Source organism: Rhinopithecus roxellana, chromosome 19 (genome assembly GCF_007565055.1).
Source record: "Rhinopithecus roxellana isolate Shanxi Qingling chromosome 19, ASM756505v1, whole genome shotgun sequence".
In the NCBI taxonomy this organism is placed as follows: domain Eukaryota; kingdom Metazoa; phylum Chordata; class Mammalia; order Primates; family Cercopithecidae; genus Rhinopithecus; species Rhinopithecus roxellana.
The window spans coordinates 78454463-78472268 of record NC_044567.1 but is presented as its reverse complement, the minus strand read 5'-3'; the positions used below and the strand labels follow the sequence as shown (position 1 = coordinate 78472268).

At 46.2% G+C, this 17806-nt stretch overlaps 1 protein-coding gene across 5 annotated transcripts in view; it reads right to left on the bottom strand.

Moving 5' to 3' along the window:
• The window catches only part of RGS9 (regulator of G protein signaling 9), a 106646-nt gene that overhangs the window by 11156 nt on the left and 77684 nt on the right, over nt 1-17806 (bottom strand). For all 5 annotated transcript variants that reach the window (XM_030923902.1, XM_030923903.1, XM_030923904.1 and 2 more), the window contains 4 exons: nt 14889-14976; nt 12639-12777; nt 8531-8616; nt 5636-5753 (listed from right to left, as the gene is read on the bottom strand). In XM_030923902.1, coding sequence (XP_030779762.1) covers nt 5636-5753; nt 8531-8616; nt 12639-12777; nt 14889-14976 — 431 coding nt within the window. The remainder of the gene's footprint in view (nt 1-5635; nt 5754-8530; nt 8617-12638; nt 12778-14888; nt 14977-17806) is intronic.

Sequence of the window (17806 nt, the reverse complement as noted above, 5' to 3'; positions counted from 1 at the left end):
GACTCACCCACCTCGGCCTCCCAAAGTGCTGGGATTACAGGCGTGAGCCACCGCGCCTGGCCCGACACAGTAAAATTCTAAAACCAATCTGTCTCTCTGTTTGCCTGGTAGTTGTCATGAATTTCAGAGCAAAATTTCATGCAAAAAAAAAAAAAAAGTAACATTCAGTTTTGATAACCCAGTCATCCAAGGTTCACTGTGTACAAACTACTTTTTAAAATTGGTTTTCAATCTATCATTTTAGACATTCCATCATATGGTATTGTAGTATTCTAAGCTGCCTCAAATCCCTTCTGGAAGAAGGGGGAACTATAATTAACCACAGTTCTCTGCCTTCCACTTGGAAAATTCTACTCAATCTTTGAGGTCCAGTTTCCCCGATGCCTCCAGATAGGATCAGTCACTTCCTCCTTGACACTCTCCTCCTGTTCTGCTTGCTCCGCTATGAGTCCTGATATCCTCTGTGTCAGTGAGTTGTACAGTGTGTCTATCTCTTTCCTAGTCTGGAGTTCCTTGAGGGGCTTTGCAGGCTCCCAGTGTCTGGTACATAAGAGCTCCATGGCCAGGCACAGTGGCTCACACCTGTAATCCCAGCACTTTGGGAGGCCGAGGCCAGCGGATCACTTGAGGTCAGGTGTTCGAGACCAGCCTGGCCAACATGGTGAAACCCTGTCTCTACTGAAAATACAAAAATTAGCCTGGCGTGGTGGTAGGCACCTATAATCCCAGCTACTGGGGAGGCTGAGGCAGGGGAATGACTTGAACTTGGGAGGCTGAGGTTGTAGTGAGCCAGGATGGTGCCACTGCACTGCAGCCTGAGACTCTCAAAAAAAAAAAAAAAAAAAAAGGAAGAAAGAAAGAAAAAACTCTGTAAATGTTTATTACATGAATAGTGTATACATTTTCATCTGGGACTCCAAACCTCCCTGGTCCCTCCCCAATTGCTAACACAAAATCCAGTCCTCTTTCATAATCAATACCTTCTTAACATCACCTTATCATCTTAACATCTTAATATCATCTTAGGAGGATCAAAATCTCTGGGTCTTCTTTAATTTCTTCCCCCACATCACCCCATTTCAATCGGGTCCTATCCACCTGCCTCTAGCATCTCTCCTCTTTCCTCTGAACCCATCACCACCCTCCTAATCCACATGTCCCTCCTGATGGAGACCAGAGCAACCACTTCTTAATTCATCTTCACTCCTCAGCTCCTGATTTCCAGTGTGCTAAAGCTCTTCAAACATCCGGCATACCAACTGCAAGCCCATGCTGTGTCTAGCCCTGAGGACACAAAACCCCACAAGACACTCTCTCTCCTTTTTAAGGAGTTTTACAGTCCGGTGAGAGAAAAAGACACATAAACAATTGTTTCGATACAGTGCAGCATTCACAGACAGAGGCATGAGCAGAAAGGAAGGAGAGCCAGAGAAGGGGCATCTAAACCAGCCAGGGGTGGGTGGGGAATGACACTTATGAGACTGCAGTAAAGAGTCCACGTGCCAGCCTTCCATGACACATCTTCAACCCAGTACCCTCCCAGCTTTGCTTCCTGGACCCTGTACTCAGGGCCACCAAATGGTTACGCAAGCTGTGTGCTGCTCAGGGGCACCTGGCTGAGGGGCAAGGTGGGACTGCAATTCGGCCAGGTGTTATAAGGACACCTACTTGGAGGGAGCACCTTTGCCTGATCCAATAAGCTCCCTAGAGGCCAGCAGTAGCCCTGCCTGGGCTCTGCCCACACGCCCTGCAGTGCCCACTCCCCGGTCTCTATCTGATGACACCTACTCTCCTTCGAGACCCACCTCAAGCATGCCTCCTCCAAAAACCTTATCATGATCCCGCAGCCAAACAATTCTCTCCCACCTCTGGGTTCCTCCAGCGTGTGGTCTCAATCAACAATCATCATCCTTGATCATCATCCAGTCTCGACTGCATCCTGCTTCTGGCTACACCCGTTTGCATCCATGCATCTTGTCGGCCCCTTGAGGGCAGAGACCATTTTGTTCATTGTTGTATCCACCATAGCACCCACCACAGATTCTTACACAAAAAAGGTCCTTAAAATATATCTATGGGGCAGGTGCAGTGGTTCATGCCTGTAATCCCAGCACTTTGGGAGGCTGAGGTGGGTGCAACACTTGAGCCCAGGAAATCAAGACCAGCCCGGTCAACATGGCAAAACCCCATCTGTGCAAAAAAGTAGCCAAGTCTAGTGGCGCACACCTGTAGTCCCAGCTACCTGGGAAGCTGAGATGGGAGAATTGCTAGAGCCTGGGAGGTCAAGGCTGCAGTGAGCCGTGATTGCACCACTGCACTCCAGCCTGGGCAACAGAGCAAGACCCTGTCTCAAACAAACAAAAAATAAATAAATAGAATACATCTATGAAGCATAAATGCTGCCATTTAGCCATGAAGCCATTCATATTCCTTCCTCTAGACAGGCAGTGTTGAGACGCTCATGTCCTCATTCATTTAATAAAGAATGCTCATCTGCTTTGTTTACATGCTGTGTCTCTCATTAGATTGTGAGATCCTGTGTGTCTCAACTAGAGCAGGCTTCCATCGATACACAAGGAGTCCCCATATGAGCCTGACACAGAGCACACAGTAGCCTGTGGGAGAATGAGAGAGAACTGGAGCACAAACCTGTGGTGAGTGAGACACGGGATACCTGAGTCAAAGACGAACAAGACAAGGTCTGTGCCCTGTAGAAGCCACAATGCATGTGATGCCCTCACCACCACCCTCACTACCATGCTGCTGGGTACGTCATCTCAGCTCATATGGAGTGACCAAAAGAACCAGCAAATATTCTCTGGTTTCATGCTTCTCAAACATTCCCATAAAAGTAGGCCACACAGCAGGAGAGCCCGAAAACACATTCCCCCAGAAGTTGGAGGGCAGAGCCTGAGCCTGCCACAGCCAAGCTGTGACAACAAAATGCCTTTGATGTCTCAAATTGTATCTTTAAAAATTCATGTACATTTTGCATTCTACTTCATAATATATTCACGATTATTTTAATGTGAAACTTTTTGAAATTACCTAATTTTCCTCCAATTCCAAATCTTCAAGTAAACTGGATGCCCCAGCCCGGGTTCCCAGTCAGAATTCACAAAGTCTGTTTTGAGAAGTTTAGAGCTGGTCCCGATCCCTCATTTCACAAATAAGGACGTAGAGAGGTTAAGTGACTTGTCTAAGGCTATATGACTAGTGCCAGAGCCAGGAGCAGGAACCAGGAGGCTTTCTCCAAATCCAGAGCTCTTTTCATTCATTCATGTATTCATTCATTCATTCATCCACTCATGTCATTCATGTTGGTGCAGAACCCGCTAGGTGTCAGGAATCAGGCTCCAATTAATGAATGAGATAAATACAGTCCCTCCGCTCGTGTCACCCAGTTTACAATGGTTTAGATTTCTACTTGGGGTACCTTCCGGAGTGGGAAGACTCCAAGATTCTCCAGAAGAGAGATGAGCAAAGCATATCCCTCCGTGTGCTTTCAGCATGGAAACTGGTCTGCAATCAGTGCAAATGGAAAGCATAAGCGCCCCTCTTCTGGGCTAGAACCATTTTTCTAACGTGAAACCGGTGACCACAGACTCCTTAGAACAGCCTTGAAGGTCATCAACAATCTGGCCCCTGCGCACTCTGTAAACTCATCTTGCACCGTTTCCGCCTCACCCAGCAGGCTTCACTCACCTGGCCTTTCGGTTCACTCGGAGCCACTTCCCAGCTCTGAGCCTTTGCCCACACAGCCTCCTCTCCCCAGAACATTCTGCTTGCCTGGCCCACGTGCTCTTACAGCCAACTCTTTCTCATTTCCTGCTTCTCTGTCACCACCTGGCAGAGGCGTAGTCTACACATATCCCATCTTCCCTATCCCCGTACCACATTAATTTCCTTTATCATCCCTTGGGCAGGCATTTGTGCTGTTAATTACAACAATGGCCCTCATTCTTCACCTTTCCCTGTATTTTGCGATGAGACTTTGAAATTTCATCCATCTTTCGCCATGAGACTTTGAAATTTTTCTCACTAAAGAGGTATCGTCTATTCCCTTGTCCCTTGAATCTAGGCTGGCTTTATGACTTGCTTTGGCCAATAAAATAAAGTAGAAGAGACTATGTGAAGCCTTGTGTGTTTCTACTTGCTCCCTTGCAATTCAGTCCTCAGCATGGGATTCTGCCCAGGCGAGACTGCTGGGAGATTAGAGGTACATGAAGCAGAGAAAACTAATCACACTCAGCTCAGCCTAGGCCACTGCGACACCCCCAGACAGATGAGTGAACCCAGCCAAGATCCACAGAGCCACACAGATGACCCCACATGTAGGAACAATAAACACTTGTTGTATGTTGCTCTATTTTTCTGGTTGATGGTCACACAGCAATAGCTACCTAATAGTTTGTTTAATTATTGTGTCTCAGTCCTAGACCAGAAGCTCCATGAGAAAGAACCATGTCTGTTTCATTCACCGATGTTTGCACATAGTAGGTGCTCAATAGATGTGCTGAATGAGTGAGTATTCCTGCTTGGTCAGGCTAGTCTGTTGCTCACCTCTGTGTTCTACGTCTGTTGCATTCTTGCACAAGTGTAAGGAGTGAGCTTAACTTCGAGAATGACCTTCTAAACCTCCCAAGGTCCATTAGAACTATCCTCTCCCCCAGTCCTGACTACAGGGCTGACCTCGTCTACACCTACAGAAGAGGGAAGCATCGACATCTAGAAAATGTCCTAGATAGTATCATCTTTGATCCTCACTCATCTTGATGTCTACCATCCTCTTTCCATGAATGAAGACATCAATGCCTTTGTTCTTTAGCCAAAAAGATGCTCCTCAGAGGGCCATTCGAGTCCTTCATTCCCGAAAGCCACTTGTTTCCCCAGCATGGACAAGCGGATGGGGAGATGGGAAGAAGAGAGCCAGTCAACCCTCCAGTAATTATGACTGAGAACAAACTCCACAGGAGAAATGTCTCAGCAGGGCCTTTCCAGGCAGGCAAAGCAGGGGAGTTCAGAGAAAGTACTTCCCTGCAACTAGCCCCTTGGCGGGATCTCAGACTCATTTAGAAACAGTAAATTAGAGAGATAGGATGAGGAGCTTCATAAAGCTATTTTAAACAAATCTCCCTGAAAAACACTAGGCCTTGGGGGTAGGGAGAGGCCTTCTCTTTAATTTTCCAAAGCAAAGCTGTCACTGAGCGAGAGCTTTGTGTACCACGTTTCCCTGTGGCTCTCACTGAGAGAGCTTTTCCCCCCTGGCTCTCACTGTGAGAGTTCTCGGTTCCCCTAAGAACTCCCTAAGGTATACTAGGCAGCCACACAGCAATTGAGTCAGGTGGTCCCCTCTCCCACCCACCATCTTCGCCGACCCTGTCCCCTGATGAGTGGGCTTGGGAGAACAAGCTCTGGTGGCTGTGGTATTAGGAAGTCCCCCATGAAGAAAGTTAGAGGAGTATGGGATGAACCTGATGACCTCCATAAACGGGGAATGGAACCTTCTAGACTCTGACCCTACCCTTCTTCATTTGCCTCTCCCACGTGCGTGCCCCCACCCCCAGGAATCACAGATTTATTTAGGAGGCAGCTCTTTTTGGAGTTGGCTCCTCCGGTCCAGCTTGCTCATGACCTGGGTGATGTCCACGGTGTTGGCTGCTTCTCGGGCCTTGGCTTCCTCTTCCAGCTGCCTCAGGATGACAGGGCTTGGGCTGGATCGCAGGTGACGCCGCATAAAAGGGAGGGTGGAGCTGGAAGGAAGGACAGATTGGTGGTTGGAGGAAAATGACACAGCTTGCCCAGCACTGACACTCTCACACTCAGTGGGAGCTAGGGCCGGAAGGTCCAAAATCTAGATTTTGTTCTCTCCTTTTCCCAGTGAACCTCCAGTGGGGTCCAACCTTGCCTCCATTCACCCCACTTGGAGGATAAGACCAGAGTGAGTACCAACTGCCATTAGATTTTAGGTCAGGCACAAGGAAGACCCTTTGGTTGGTGAAGTTGCATTGAACTTCTACAAGATTTAGAAACCAATTTGTTTTCTTAACTTCTTGTAACATCTTCATGAAAGAAGTGAGTAATGAAGGTCTGGGTACTGGAGATAGTTGGAGCATTTATTTGTTTTCTTTTCTTTTTTGGGGGGGTAGGGGGGTGGGCACAGGGGACAGAGTCTCGCTCTATCACCCAGGCTGGAGTGCAGTGGCATGACTTCGGCTCACTGCAACCTCCATCTCCCAGGTTCAAGCCATTCTCATGCTTCAGACTCCCAAGTAGCTGGGACTACAGGCATGTGCCACCACACCAGACTAATTTTTGTATTTTTAGTAGAGGCAGGGTTTCACCACATTGGCCAGGCTGGTCGCAAACTCCTGACCTCAACTGATGCATCCGCCTCAGCTTCCCAAAGTGCTGGGATTACAAGTGTGAGTCACTGTGCCTGGCTGGAGCATTTGTTTTCAAAAGCTATGGTTCTGGGAAGGAAGGAAAGAGCTGGACTGTCCAAGATAGCTAGGCCCCAATGAACAGAGAAAGAGGGAAGAGGCCTAAAGAGGGCTGGTGGGCTGTTGGCACCCTGCTCAGATACAATATCTTGACATGTGCCAGAACCTTCTTCAAAGCCAAGCATGGATTCCTGGAACCAAACTCTCCCTGCCATGGCCTTAGGATCCAGGACAAAGCTCTAGGTATCCAAGTGATATAACAGGCAGTGAGCAGCAGAGCCACCTGTCTTTGAGGGCCCACGCAGGCTTGGAGCCAAGCACTTCAGCGGCAATGATAGACAAAGACCTGCAACCTGCTCCAGATTTCTGGACTACATAAGCCCCTTGAACTCTTACATCTATCTTAGGGAGAAGAAGGGCTCCCCTACCAGAACATAAAGCCTGATATTGACATTGGATCTCTCACCAGCCCTGCCAAGGGGAAGGCTTGGAACTAGGTGCAACTTGTCATGGAAAAATTAAGTTTGAATACACAGTCTTATACCTGGGATCATGGAACAAAATTCACACCCACTGCAGTCCTGGCATGGACACAGACCAGGCTTCACACTTTACGAATGCATCCACATGTAATTCTCACTCACAATAGTGAGAATTCTCACATCTGCCCCAACTTCTAAAATATCTGGAGAGAGAGGTATGAGACTCCTCTTCTTTCCCCTCGTTACTTTCTGGCAGAACTTCTGGAGCTATTACGGGCCTTTCTTCTGGCTTAAAGTAGAAGCTTTTAAGTCCTCAGGGACACTGAACTCCCTTCCTTACTTGGTAAACCCAGAATAGCACCACAAAGACCTTCTTTCTCTCCTTTTCATAACAGGGCCATTATCCTCAAGAATGAAACCAAGTTGTTTTTTTGTTTGTTTGTTTTGTTTTGTTTTTTTCTCTCCTTTGATAAAGGCTTTGGTCCAGCCATCCCCCTTTGAATTGATGGAAGATGCTGGAAAGGAGCCCAGTGAGGGTTGACCTGGCAAACAGGGGAACAGTCACTATGGGGGGCAGGGACAGGACACATGATTGCCAGGGGAAAAACCTCTTCCAAAGCCTTACAGTTTTGTTCAAGCTGCCATTCGATTACTATTTTGAATCTTCAATCCTTGCAGATTGAACTCCCCCCAAAAAGAGTTCAATCTGCCCCTCAGAACATTATTTCGTCCATTGTCCCAGTGGCTCTACCAGATGAGATGATCCACATCTCCAATAAGAAAAGTGAGAATGAACGAGTTAATGGACTTCTAAAACATGGTTCCCGGAGGCAGCAAGAATACCTAGCCCATTACTGTCCGTTTCCCCTCCATTGAGCATTTTCTCTTGGGGTGTAGTCTGGTATTCTCTCTGAGGTCTTAGAACAATTTAAATACCAGGATGTAGCTTAATTAATTCCCATACATCAGTCTGAAGGTAACACGTAGCAGTTTAAAAACCAAGGAGATTGGCCGGGCGCGGTGGCTCAAGCCTGTAATCCTAGCACTTTGGGAGGCCGAGACAGGCGGATCACGTGGTCAGGAGATCAAGACCATCCTGGCTAACCCGGTGAAACCCCGTCTCTACTAAAAACTACAAAAAACTAGCCGGGCAAGGTGGCAGCCGCCTGTAGTCCCAGCTACTCGGGAGGCTGAGGCAGGAGAATGGCGTGAGCCCAGGAGGCGGAGCTTGCAGTGAGCTGAGATCCGGCCACTGCACTCCAGCCTGGGTGACAGAGCGAGACTCCGTCTCAAAAAAAAAAAAAAAAAAACCAAGGAGATGCTTCCATTTGTGATAAGGGTAATTATTGGTCTGATCATCCAAACTCTTTCAAGCCAGCATTCAGGAAACAAAACTCACTGGTGGTAATTACTAAGGAAATCTTGCTAGAGTGATCTCAGGGCATTATGAAGCAAATGAGGCACTCATTCCCTGAGCAATACTTCCCAATCCCCAATATTTTCATCAAGCAAATATCTCCATAATAGCCATTTGGCTGAAAGAGACCCTCACTTCTCTGTAAACTAAACAGCAGTCAGCCAGCAATTACAGATAATTCCACTTGCCTTTTCTTGGTGGTTTCCTGAGGTTCAATAGCTTTGGCCAGCATTTCCTTATAGATTGGAGATTTTAAATAGCGAGCATAAGAATCCTAGTGGGAACAAGAAAACAACAGTAATTATGAGAGGAAAAAAGGGTCAAATCAAACCAATACCCTTGCCATTTTCAAGCCTCCCTTGGCAGTAGAACGGAGAAGTTACGAGAATTTGTCTCCTTGGGTGAAAGGTGTTTGGGGAGGTGTTGAGAGCAGTGGTTCTCAAGTGTGGTCCCCCCTAGAAGCATCAGTTTCACCTGGGAACTTCTCAGGCCTGCCCCAGTCCTCCTGATGAGAAACTCTGGGAGAGTCACCCTGAGCCTGAGCAGTCTCAGGTTTTACTGAACAGTCTCAGGTTTTACAGCTCACAGCTTCAGATCCTATCAACATTGTCTGTGATTCAGCCAATGTTGTAAATGTAGCCAGTTGCATAAAAGCTCTACAGTTAAAAGTACACTAGACCCAGAACTGCTTAATTTGTTTCACTTATTCTCATATGCTGCATGCTACATGCCAAACAGGTGAGACAGCTGGTCATGTACTGAGACATAGTCTGTCATCATTTGCTCACATGAGGATACCTAAACAATTAACAATTAACAACTACCTGAACAGTCTCCAGGTAATCCTGCTGCACCTTTATGTTTGAGAACTACAGTCTGTAACCCTACCCATGAAGTTCCACCTCGGCGTGGTTCAGTGAAGCCAGCATGAGACAAGAGGACACCCCACCTCTCCTCTCCAAGACTTTCTTTCAAGGAAGATGAGCAGCCAGGAGTACGGGGCCCACTTCTAAGCCACTGACAGCCCTGTCTGCCCTGTGTTTTGGCTGTAAAGGCGAGAGAATACCAAAGCAAAACCAAAAACAACCAACACTTAGAGTCCAATTATGGGGATGTTTACTGGGACCCTGGGCAATTTCAGAGAAGCTTCATGAATGCTTGTCACTTTCAAGCCAGCGGAAAACTCTAGTCATACCCAATACGGGACAAAGCCCACTGCAACAAACCAGGGATTGAGATATTTTAAAAATTTATTGAAATGGCACTATTCTAAAGACTAAGTGGGAGCAGTAAAAGTTACGAGAACTAGAATAGAGTCTAGGAATAGGGGTCATGGAGCCACAGGGATACGTTGAGTGTATCGCCATAGGACATGGCTATAATGGCATATAGAGAGTCCAGTGGGCATATGTGCCATTCTTTTCTGAAGTTACCTGACTGTTGCATTCTGGCTTGTAGCTGGCCTCCCTGGGCAGCCCCTAAAAGGCTACATGAAAACTACATTTTTTTTTTTTTTCTTTTTGAGACAGAGTTTCGCTCTTTCACCCAGGCTGCAGTGCAGTGGCAAGATCTCAACTCACTGCAACCTCCACCTCCCAGGTTCAAGCGATTCTCCTGCCCCAGTCTCCTGAATAGCAGGATTATAGGCGCCTACCACCGTGCCCAGATAATTTTTGTATTTTTAGTAGAGACAGGGTTTCACCATGTTGGCCAGGCTGGTCTCGAACTCCTGACCTCATGACCTGCCCGCCTCAGCCTCCCAAAGTGCTGGGATTACAGGCGTGAGCCACCGCGCCCAGCCGAAAGCTACATTTTTAGGAACCAAAACGTTTTAAAATACATTAAAGAGGATTATTAATAAAGAAACCCTGCTGTGAATCTTCTAGTAAGAAAAACACAGAGACACCCCACTGATTCAAAAAAGGATGAAAATGGCTAATCTGGCTTGGTGGCAATTCTAAATTATTACATGCTTTAAAAACAAAGTAAAAATATTTTAAAATGATACAATAAAAGACTAAGTAGAAGAAATGTAAATTAGAAGAAATATAAATCAGGAAAGCTAATCAGCATTTACCATTCACACAAACCAATGTATATAACCTATATCATATAACCTATATCACATGACCATATCATACACTTAATCTCATATAACCCATATCACATACTCTATCTCATATAATCTACATCACATAACCTACATCATATAATCTATCTCATATAACCTATATCGAATAGCCTATATCACATAACCTACATCATATAAACCACATCACATAACTGATCTCATATAACCCACATCATGTAACCTACATCATATAATCTATATCACATAATCTAGATCACATAACCTATATCAGATAGCCTATATCACACAACCTATATTATATAACCTATATCACATAACTGATATCACATAATCTATATCACATAACCAATATCACATAACCTGTATCATATAATCTATCTCATATAACCTATATTACATAATCTATATCATATAACCTATATCACATAATCTATTTCATATAACATATCACATAACCTATATCATATAATGTATCTCACATAACCTATATCACATAACCTATATCAGATAGCCTATATCACATTATAACCTACATCATGTGACCTATATCATAAAATCTATCTCATATAACCTACATTACATAATCTATATCATATAACCTATATCATATAATCTGTCTCATATAATCTATATCACATAACCTATATCAGATAGCCTATATCACATTATAATCTATAGCATATAACCCACATCATATAACCTATATCATATAATCTATCTCATATAACCTGTATCAGATGGTCTATATCACATAGCCTGTATCATCTAACCTATATCACATAACCAATATCCATAACCTATATCACATAATCTATCTCATACAACCTATATCACATAACCTATATCAAATAGCCTATATCACATAACCTATATCTTATAAAGATACTTTGCCATTAAAGAAATCATTGCCATAATGAGAAGTTGAAGCACCCAAAGAAAGTCTTGTCAAGGATGGCACCAAAGAAGAATGAAACTAGTCAACTTCTCTAAAGCTAACTCTGAGCCTCTGATTCTAGTTTCTTAAGAAAATGATTGATTTTTCTCTCAGGTTCGCTTCATGTATTTTTTTAAAAATTCCCACCACATTCACACTTTGTTAATAATCCAGAGGGCTATCTGGATTCTCACAGAGTCTTACTACAACCACACACACACAAATTTGTCTCTTCTAGACACTATGCCTCTATGTGTAATATTTGCTTAGGGCCAGGGTGGTGAGAATTGCCATCACTCTACAGCAGAAACTAAGAGCTCAGCCTTGAAACCCAGGAAGACCTGGGTTTGATGAATCCCAGCCCCATCTCTGGTGAGACCTTGACCAAGTCACTAGATTCTGGAGCAGCAAAGCCTAACTTGTGGGTTGTCTTTGAGCATAAAGTTCTGTGTTTTGCACAGTGACTGCACCTTGTAAGCTCTCAATAAATGAAGGCTGTTATCATAATGCTAGCATTACTAATGCCATCACTCCTACCTGCCTACCACTGCAGAGTGGGGCCCATAAGGATGCACACAGCTTCTACAGGAGTCCCTCTAGGCCCATGAGTGAGGGGCTCAAGGCAAGTCCACTCCAATAGACAGGGGGAAGAGATGGCTGACAATTCTGGGTTTTTTTTTCTCTCTCTCTTTTTTTTTTTTTAAATATATACAGAGACAGGATCTCACTGTGTTGCCCAGGCTGGTCTCAAACTTCTGGGCTCAAGCAATCCTCCCACCTCAGCTTCCCACAGTGCTGGGATTACAGACATGAGCCCCCAAGCCTAGCTGCATCCCACAACCGGCAAAGCGCTGTCCATGTATCATCTCCCTTTTTCCTATATGTAAAGAATTTTCCGGCCGGGCGCGGTGGCTCAAGCCTGTAATCCCAGCACTTTGGGAGGCCGAGACGGGCGGATCACAAGGTCAGGAGATCGAGACCATCCTGGCTAATACGGTGAAACCCCGTCTCTACTTAAAAAATACAAAAAACTAGCCGGGCGACGAGGCGGGCGCCTGTAGTCCCAGCTACTCGGGAGGCTGAGGCAGGAGAATGGCGTAAACCCGGGAGGCGGAGCTTGCAGTGAGCTGAGATCCGGCCACTGCACTCCAGCCTGGGTGGCAGAGCAAGACTCCGTCTCAAAAAAAAAAAAAAAAAAAAAAGAATTTTCCAGGTACCTAGGGATGGAAGGCCTATCTGGACCCTGTATCCTCAGCACGGATCTACCTACCTTCTTCATGAGCATGTAAATGTGGGTCTGTGCGGCATCCAGCACGTAGCGGTGGGGGTGCTTCAGCCCCTTCACCGTGATGTCCATGGTCTTGCCATCTATGTTGATCCAGCGCCTCGCCCCTGGGGCCAGGAACAGCCTGAAGTGGGAGGGAGATGTCAGTAAAAGTAACTAAACCAAATGGGTTCATGAAAAGCTCCCAGCTGCTTGGAAGGGAAGGACTGACGTGACTCAGGTTACCCAAAGTGAGGGTGGCAGTTTTTTTTAGGAGACACTAAAGAGCGTGAACTTTTGAAGAGGCTGTCAAGCAATTTTTCCTCGAAGCAAGAAACATCCAGTATTGGGAATGCGAATATTTAACTTTGATGTTTCCAGCCTCCAGGAGAGAGAGCAAGAAGGGGCTGGGGTAAGCCCAGGTCAGATTAGGCCCTGGCCATGAGGGCGAAAAATTCAGCCTCCAACTTCACACCTTCTACACCAGGATTCCAGGGCCGACCTGGGACCAGGCTAAGATACCTTCACACAGGTATTTTGGGGGTCTCTGCTCTCCCTCTCCCAATCCAGATGTGCTTTGTAATGAATCTCACATGCTGCGGTGAGAGGCAGCCCATGGTCCCAGAACCCAGGGGTCTGAGCCCCTGGGCAGACAGGCCAAGGCTCCCAGTTAGACCAAACTTGGCCACACTTCCTGAGCCTGTGGCTCTACCTGGGATGTCGGGATGCAGAACTCTCTCAGTCTTTCCAATTCTGAGCTGTTGCTGGATTAGAAATACTCACATGAATATTTTCCCACCTTTCTAAGATGTACATTAAAATTTTGGAATTCAAACTGAGATTTACGTAACTAGGGAGCCTGGGGAAGAAGGAGAATCACACTAATGGCAGACGCAGCAGGCTTCCTGTAGCAGATTTTCAGAATCAGGAGTTGTGTGTGTGTCACCGTGTGTAAGGCAGTCAGGCACCCGTTGTACTGCGAAGGATGTCATGGAACCTTCCTGGACCGTCAGCCCTCCCCACTGCACCACACCCGCACCCCCATTTCTCTCAATGCATGGATCCCCTCCCTGTGGGAGGAGCTGGGCAAATTTGCAAGAGAGTGCATGAACCCCTAAGTATAAGAAGAAGTGAGACCTCAAGCTTTTCTCTTCAGTGCTGCAGGTGCTTCTCTGGAAACCGGGGTGTTGCAACCTAAGTTCATTTGCAGGAAGGACATCCAGGATCCAGAAGCTAAGTCCTCAGAGGAAGGGACTGTTTGGCCTGCTATCCAAAGTTCAGCACCACAGTCTCGTGGCTGCAAAGGGCTGGTTCCAGCCCAGCGTGGTGCTTGGGCTTTGGGAAACACGGCTAAGCATGTGAGCATGAACTAAAAATGCTGGGCCCTCGATGTCCAGGACTCGTGTCCACTGCAGCCAGTGCAGATGAAAGAGCCCACAGAGATGGGACCACAGCAGGACAGGAGCACCCACCAGGCCTGCAGGGGGAGTAGCGTCGGGGAAGGGGAGTGTGGCTTTCAGCAACCTTGGGGGCCTCATCACACCTTCACCCCTTCTCCACTTGGCCATTGAAAACAGGACTGACCCTTTTAACCTGGAACGCTTGGCTCTTGTATAATTTGGAGGAGAGACGGGCCTGGAGAGGGACAGACTTATTGCTGCTCAGAACAAGTGGGGGCTAGAGCCGTGATGTCAGGAGTGAGATGTGCCCACCCATGTTTGTACCCCAAGCTGCACTCACTGTCTCAGACACGTGGGAGGAGCTCCCTTCCCCTGTGATCCTCACATCTCTAAGGAATAGGTTTTCCCATGTTGCTGCTTCTCTCTCTCTCTCTCTCTCTCTCTCTCTCTCTCTCTCTCTCTCTCTCTGTCTCCCCTCTCTCTTGCTCTCTCTCTCTCTCACACACACACACACACGCACACGCACAGCCCTCAGGACACCTAAGAAGGCTTTAGTCAAAGACAGAGCACTCTGCACTGTAATTCGGGACAGCTTGCTTTTTTAACCCCTAGACACATTCCCATAGGAACAGGAGACTCACACTGCATGTCTCACCAGGCTTTCTTCAGGGAACCCCCAAACCTCCCAAAGCAGCGGGGAAGTATTTCTAGCATGGCAAGTACAGCGAACCGATGCTGACCAGGGCCCAGCCAGCCACCAGGCTGTGGTCCTCTCGTCCAGTCTCCACCTCAAGCGCAATGGGGTGGTTCTCGGAGGCCCAGGGGAAGGCTTTCCAACGCCCTGGCTGATGCTCACTTGTAAATCTCCTCTGCTTTCTCCTTGACCTTGGACTGATCTCCGTACTTTAGATCCTCGCAGGCTTCCCAGAACCCCAGATTCTCTCCTGCGTGGTGAGAAGTCCACGTGGATGAGGGCCGGGAAGGAAATAAGTTGAGAGAAGAAAAGAGGAAATGAAAGAAATGAGTCAGCCAGGACGGATTCCATTTCCCAGCTCGGTGAACACCTTTCCTGCCACAGAACAAGCTGTTGTATATTGTGATGCTAGACAAAAATACTCCTTGAGGAAAGGAGCCACATCTTCCCTTCTACGGCCTGGGAGAACATTGGGAACTTAGTAATTGCTCAATACGTGGTCTTTGAAATAAACTAGATGGGCACCTACCATGTTTGCAGCAATGCATTCACACTGTGGCGGCTTCCTTTCCTCCAACAATACACAGGCCAATGTTCATATCACCCCCCAGAGGTTGTCATACTCTTTTTTATTCTAGCATTTGGCTGTAGCAAATATTGCTTGAATGAGTTCGCACATGAATAGGCTTATATACATGTGTTGCTACCCTACGGTTTTCTTCATAAAGACCTCCTTCCTTTGCTCCTGTTGAATGACTGTGCGTGAGTTCTTCCTCCTTTGTTTGGCTGTGCTTAGAGAACCCATCATTTCCAGTCCCTGAGCGGGCATATTCCAGGCCATGGTTCTTACAGAGAGGCTGCTCAAGCAGCAGTGCTGATGGACTGACCCTCAGGGAAGGTCTGGCCAGGAGCAGGACTGAACTGCGCATCACCTGAGCCAGAGGGAATTGGCCCAGAAGGAAAAGCCAGGTTCCCCCAAATCCTTCATCTCCCTCCAACTCAAAGTTCTCTAACCTGCAGCGCCCAGAGGCACCATGCATATGTTCACACGGTGGTCCCAGGTGGCAATTTTTGCCTGGGAAAATAAAGATGATCACGAGAGAGCAAGTGTGTGTGTGTGTGTGTGTGTGTAAATCGTGGAGTGTGTCACAGTGTGGAGAAATGAACAACAAAATCCTCTCCTCTCCTTTCTCAGTACAGTTGACCTTGAACAACTAAGTGGTTAGGATGCAGACCCCCATGCAGCGGAAAATCCAAAAACTTAACTACAAATAGCCTGCTGTTTACCAGAGGCCTTACTAATAACATAAACAGTCAATAGACACATACGTGGATATGTATCTACATATCTATTGTATGGATTCATGATACTTTTTCATAACTTTTTTCTATTTCTAGGCTGTGCAGTTCATCTGCAAGTTTTTTCAGATTGCTGTAAATCCCCCCAAGTTTTTAAATATATTTACTGAAAAAAAAAATCCACCTCTAAGTGGTCTCGTGCAGTTCAAACCAGTGTTGGTCAAGGGTCGACTGTATGGTTTTAAAGCTCCTGGGTGTTTCATATTAGAAAAGGCTGCACAATTCTAAACTAGTTGGCATTTGTCCCACAGCTCTGTAGAGGTCCTTCCTCTTCAGCATGAACTTTAGGGCGTTCTTTGGACCGAGATCACAGACCAGTGATGCTCTTCACTAAAATGTAATTGACCTGACAACAAGTGCCATGTAAACTGTCTTGCCCACAGCAAAAGACAGTTGATTGCTTAGTAAAATTAAGCAAGCAATTATTCATGATAGCCAAAAAGTGGAAAGCACTCAAATGTCCATCAATAAAAGAATGGATGAACAAAATATGGTGCAGACTACAAGGGAATATCATTTGGCCTTAAAAAGGAAGGAGATTTCCGCCGAGTGTAGTGGCTCATGCCTGTAATCCCAGTACTTTGGGAGGCCAAGGTGGGTGGATCACGAGGTCAGGAGTTCGAGACCAGCCTGACCAAATGGTGAAACCCTGTCTCTACTAAAAATATAAAAATTAGCTGGGCATGGTGGCACATGCCTGTAATCCCAGCTACTCAGGAGGCTGAAGCAGGAGAATCACTTGAACTCGGGAGGTGGAGGTTGCAGTGAGCCGAGATCACGCCACTGCACTCCAGCCTGGGTGTCACAGCAAGACTCCATCTCAAGAAAAAAAAAAAAGGTTAAAATGGTAAAATTTATGTTACATATATTTTCCCACCAAAAATATTAAATAAGCACACAAAAATGTGTACACAAAAGTTCATAGCAGCATTATTCATAATGGCTAAAAAGTCAAAGCAACCCAAATGTCCACTGACTTATGAATGGATAAGCAAAATGTGGTACATACAAACAAGGAAATAGTACAGGGTCATTAAAAAGGAAGGAAGGAAATATAATGCAGTCATTAAAAAGGAACCAAGCAGCCAGGCACAGTGGCTCACGCCTCCCAGCACTTTGGGAGGCCAAGGTGGGTGAATCACCTGAGGTCAGGAGTTTGAGACCAGCCTGACCAACATGGTGAAACCCCGTCTCTACCAAAAATATAAAAATTAGCCGGGCATGGTGGTGGGCGCCTGTAATCCTAGCTACTCGGGAGGCTGAGGCGTGAGAATTGCTTGAGCCCGGAAGGCACAGGTTGCACTGCACTGAGATGAGATCACGCCACTGCATTCCAGCCTGGGTGACAGAGTGAGACTTTGTCAAAAAAAAAAAAAAAAGAACAGAAATGCTGTTACATGCTGAAACACGGACAAGTCTTGAAAACATTATGCTAAGTGAAAGAAGACGAAAGGCCACATAGTGCATGATTTTGTTTATATGAAATGTCTTGAAGAGGCAAATCCATAGGGGTAGAAAGTAGATTTGTGGTTGGTTGCCTAGGGCTGGGGTGCAGGAGAGGAAGGAATAGAAGATGATTCTAATGGGTAAAGAGTTTCTTTTTAGTGTGGCAAAAATGTTCTGGAATTAGTGATGATGGTTGCACAATTTAGTGAATACACTAAAACCCCTGAATTGTACACTTTAAAAAAGTTAATTTCATGATATGCAAATATTTCAAT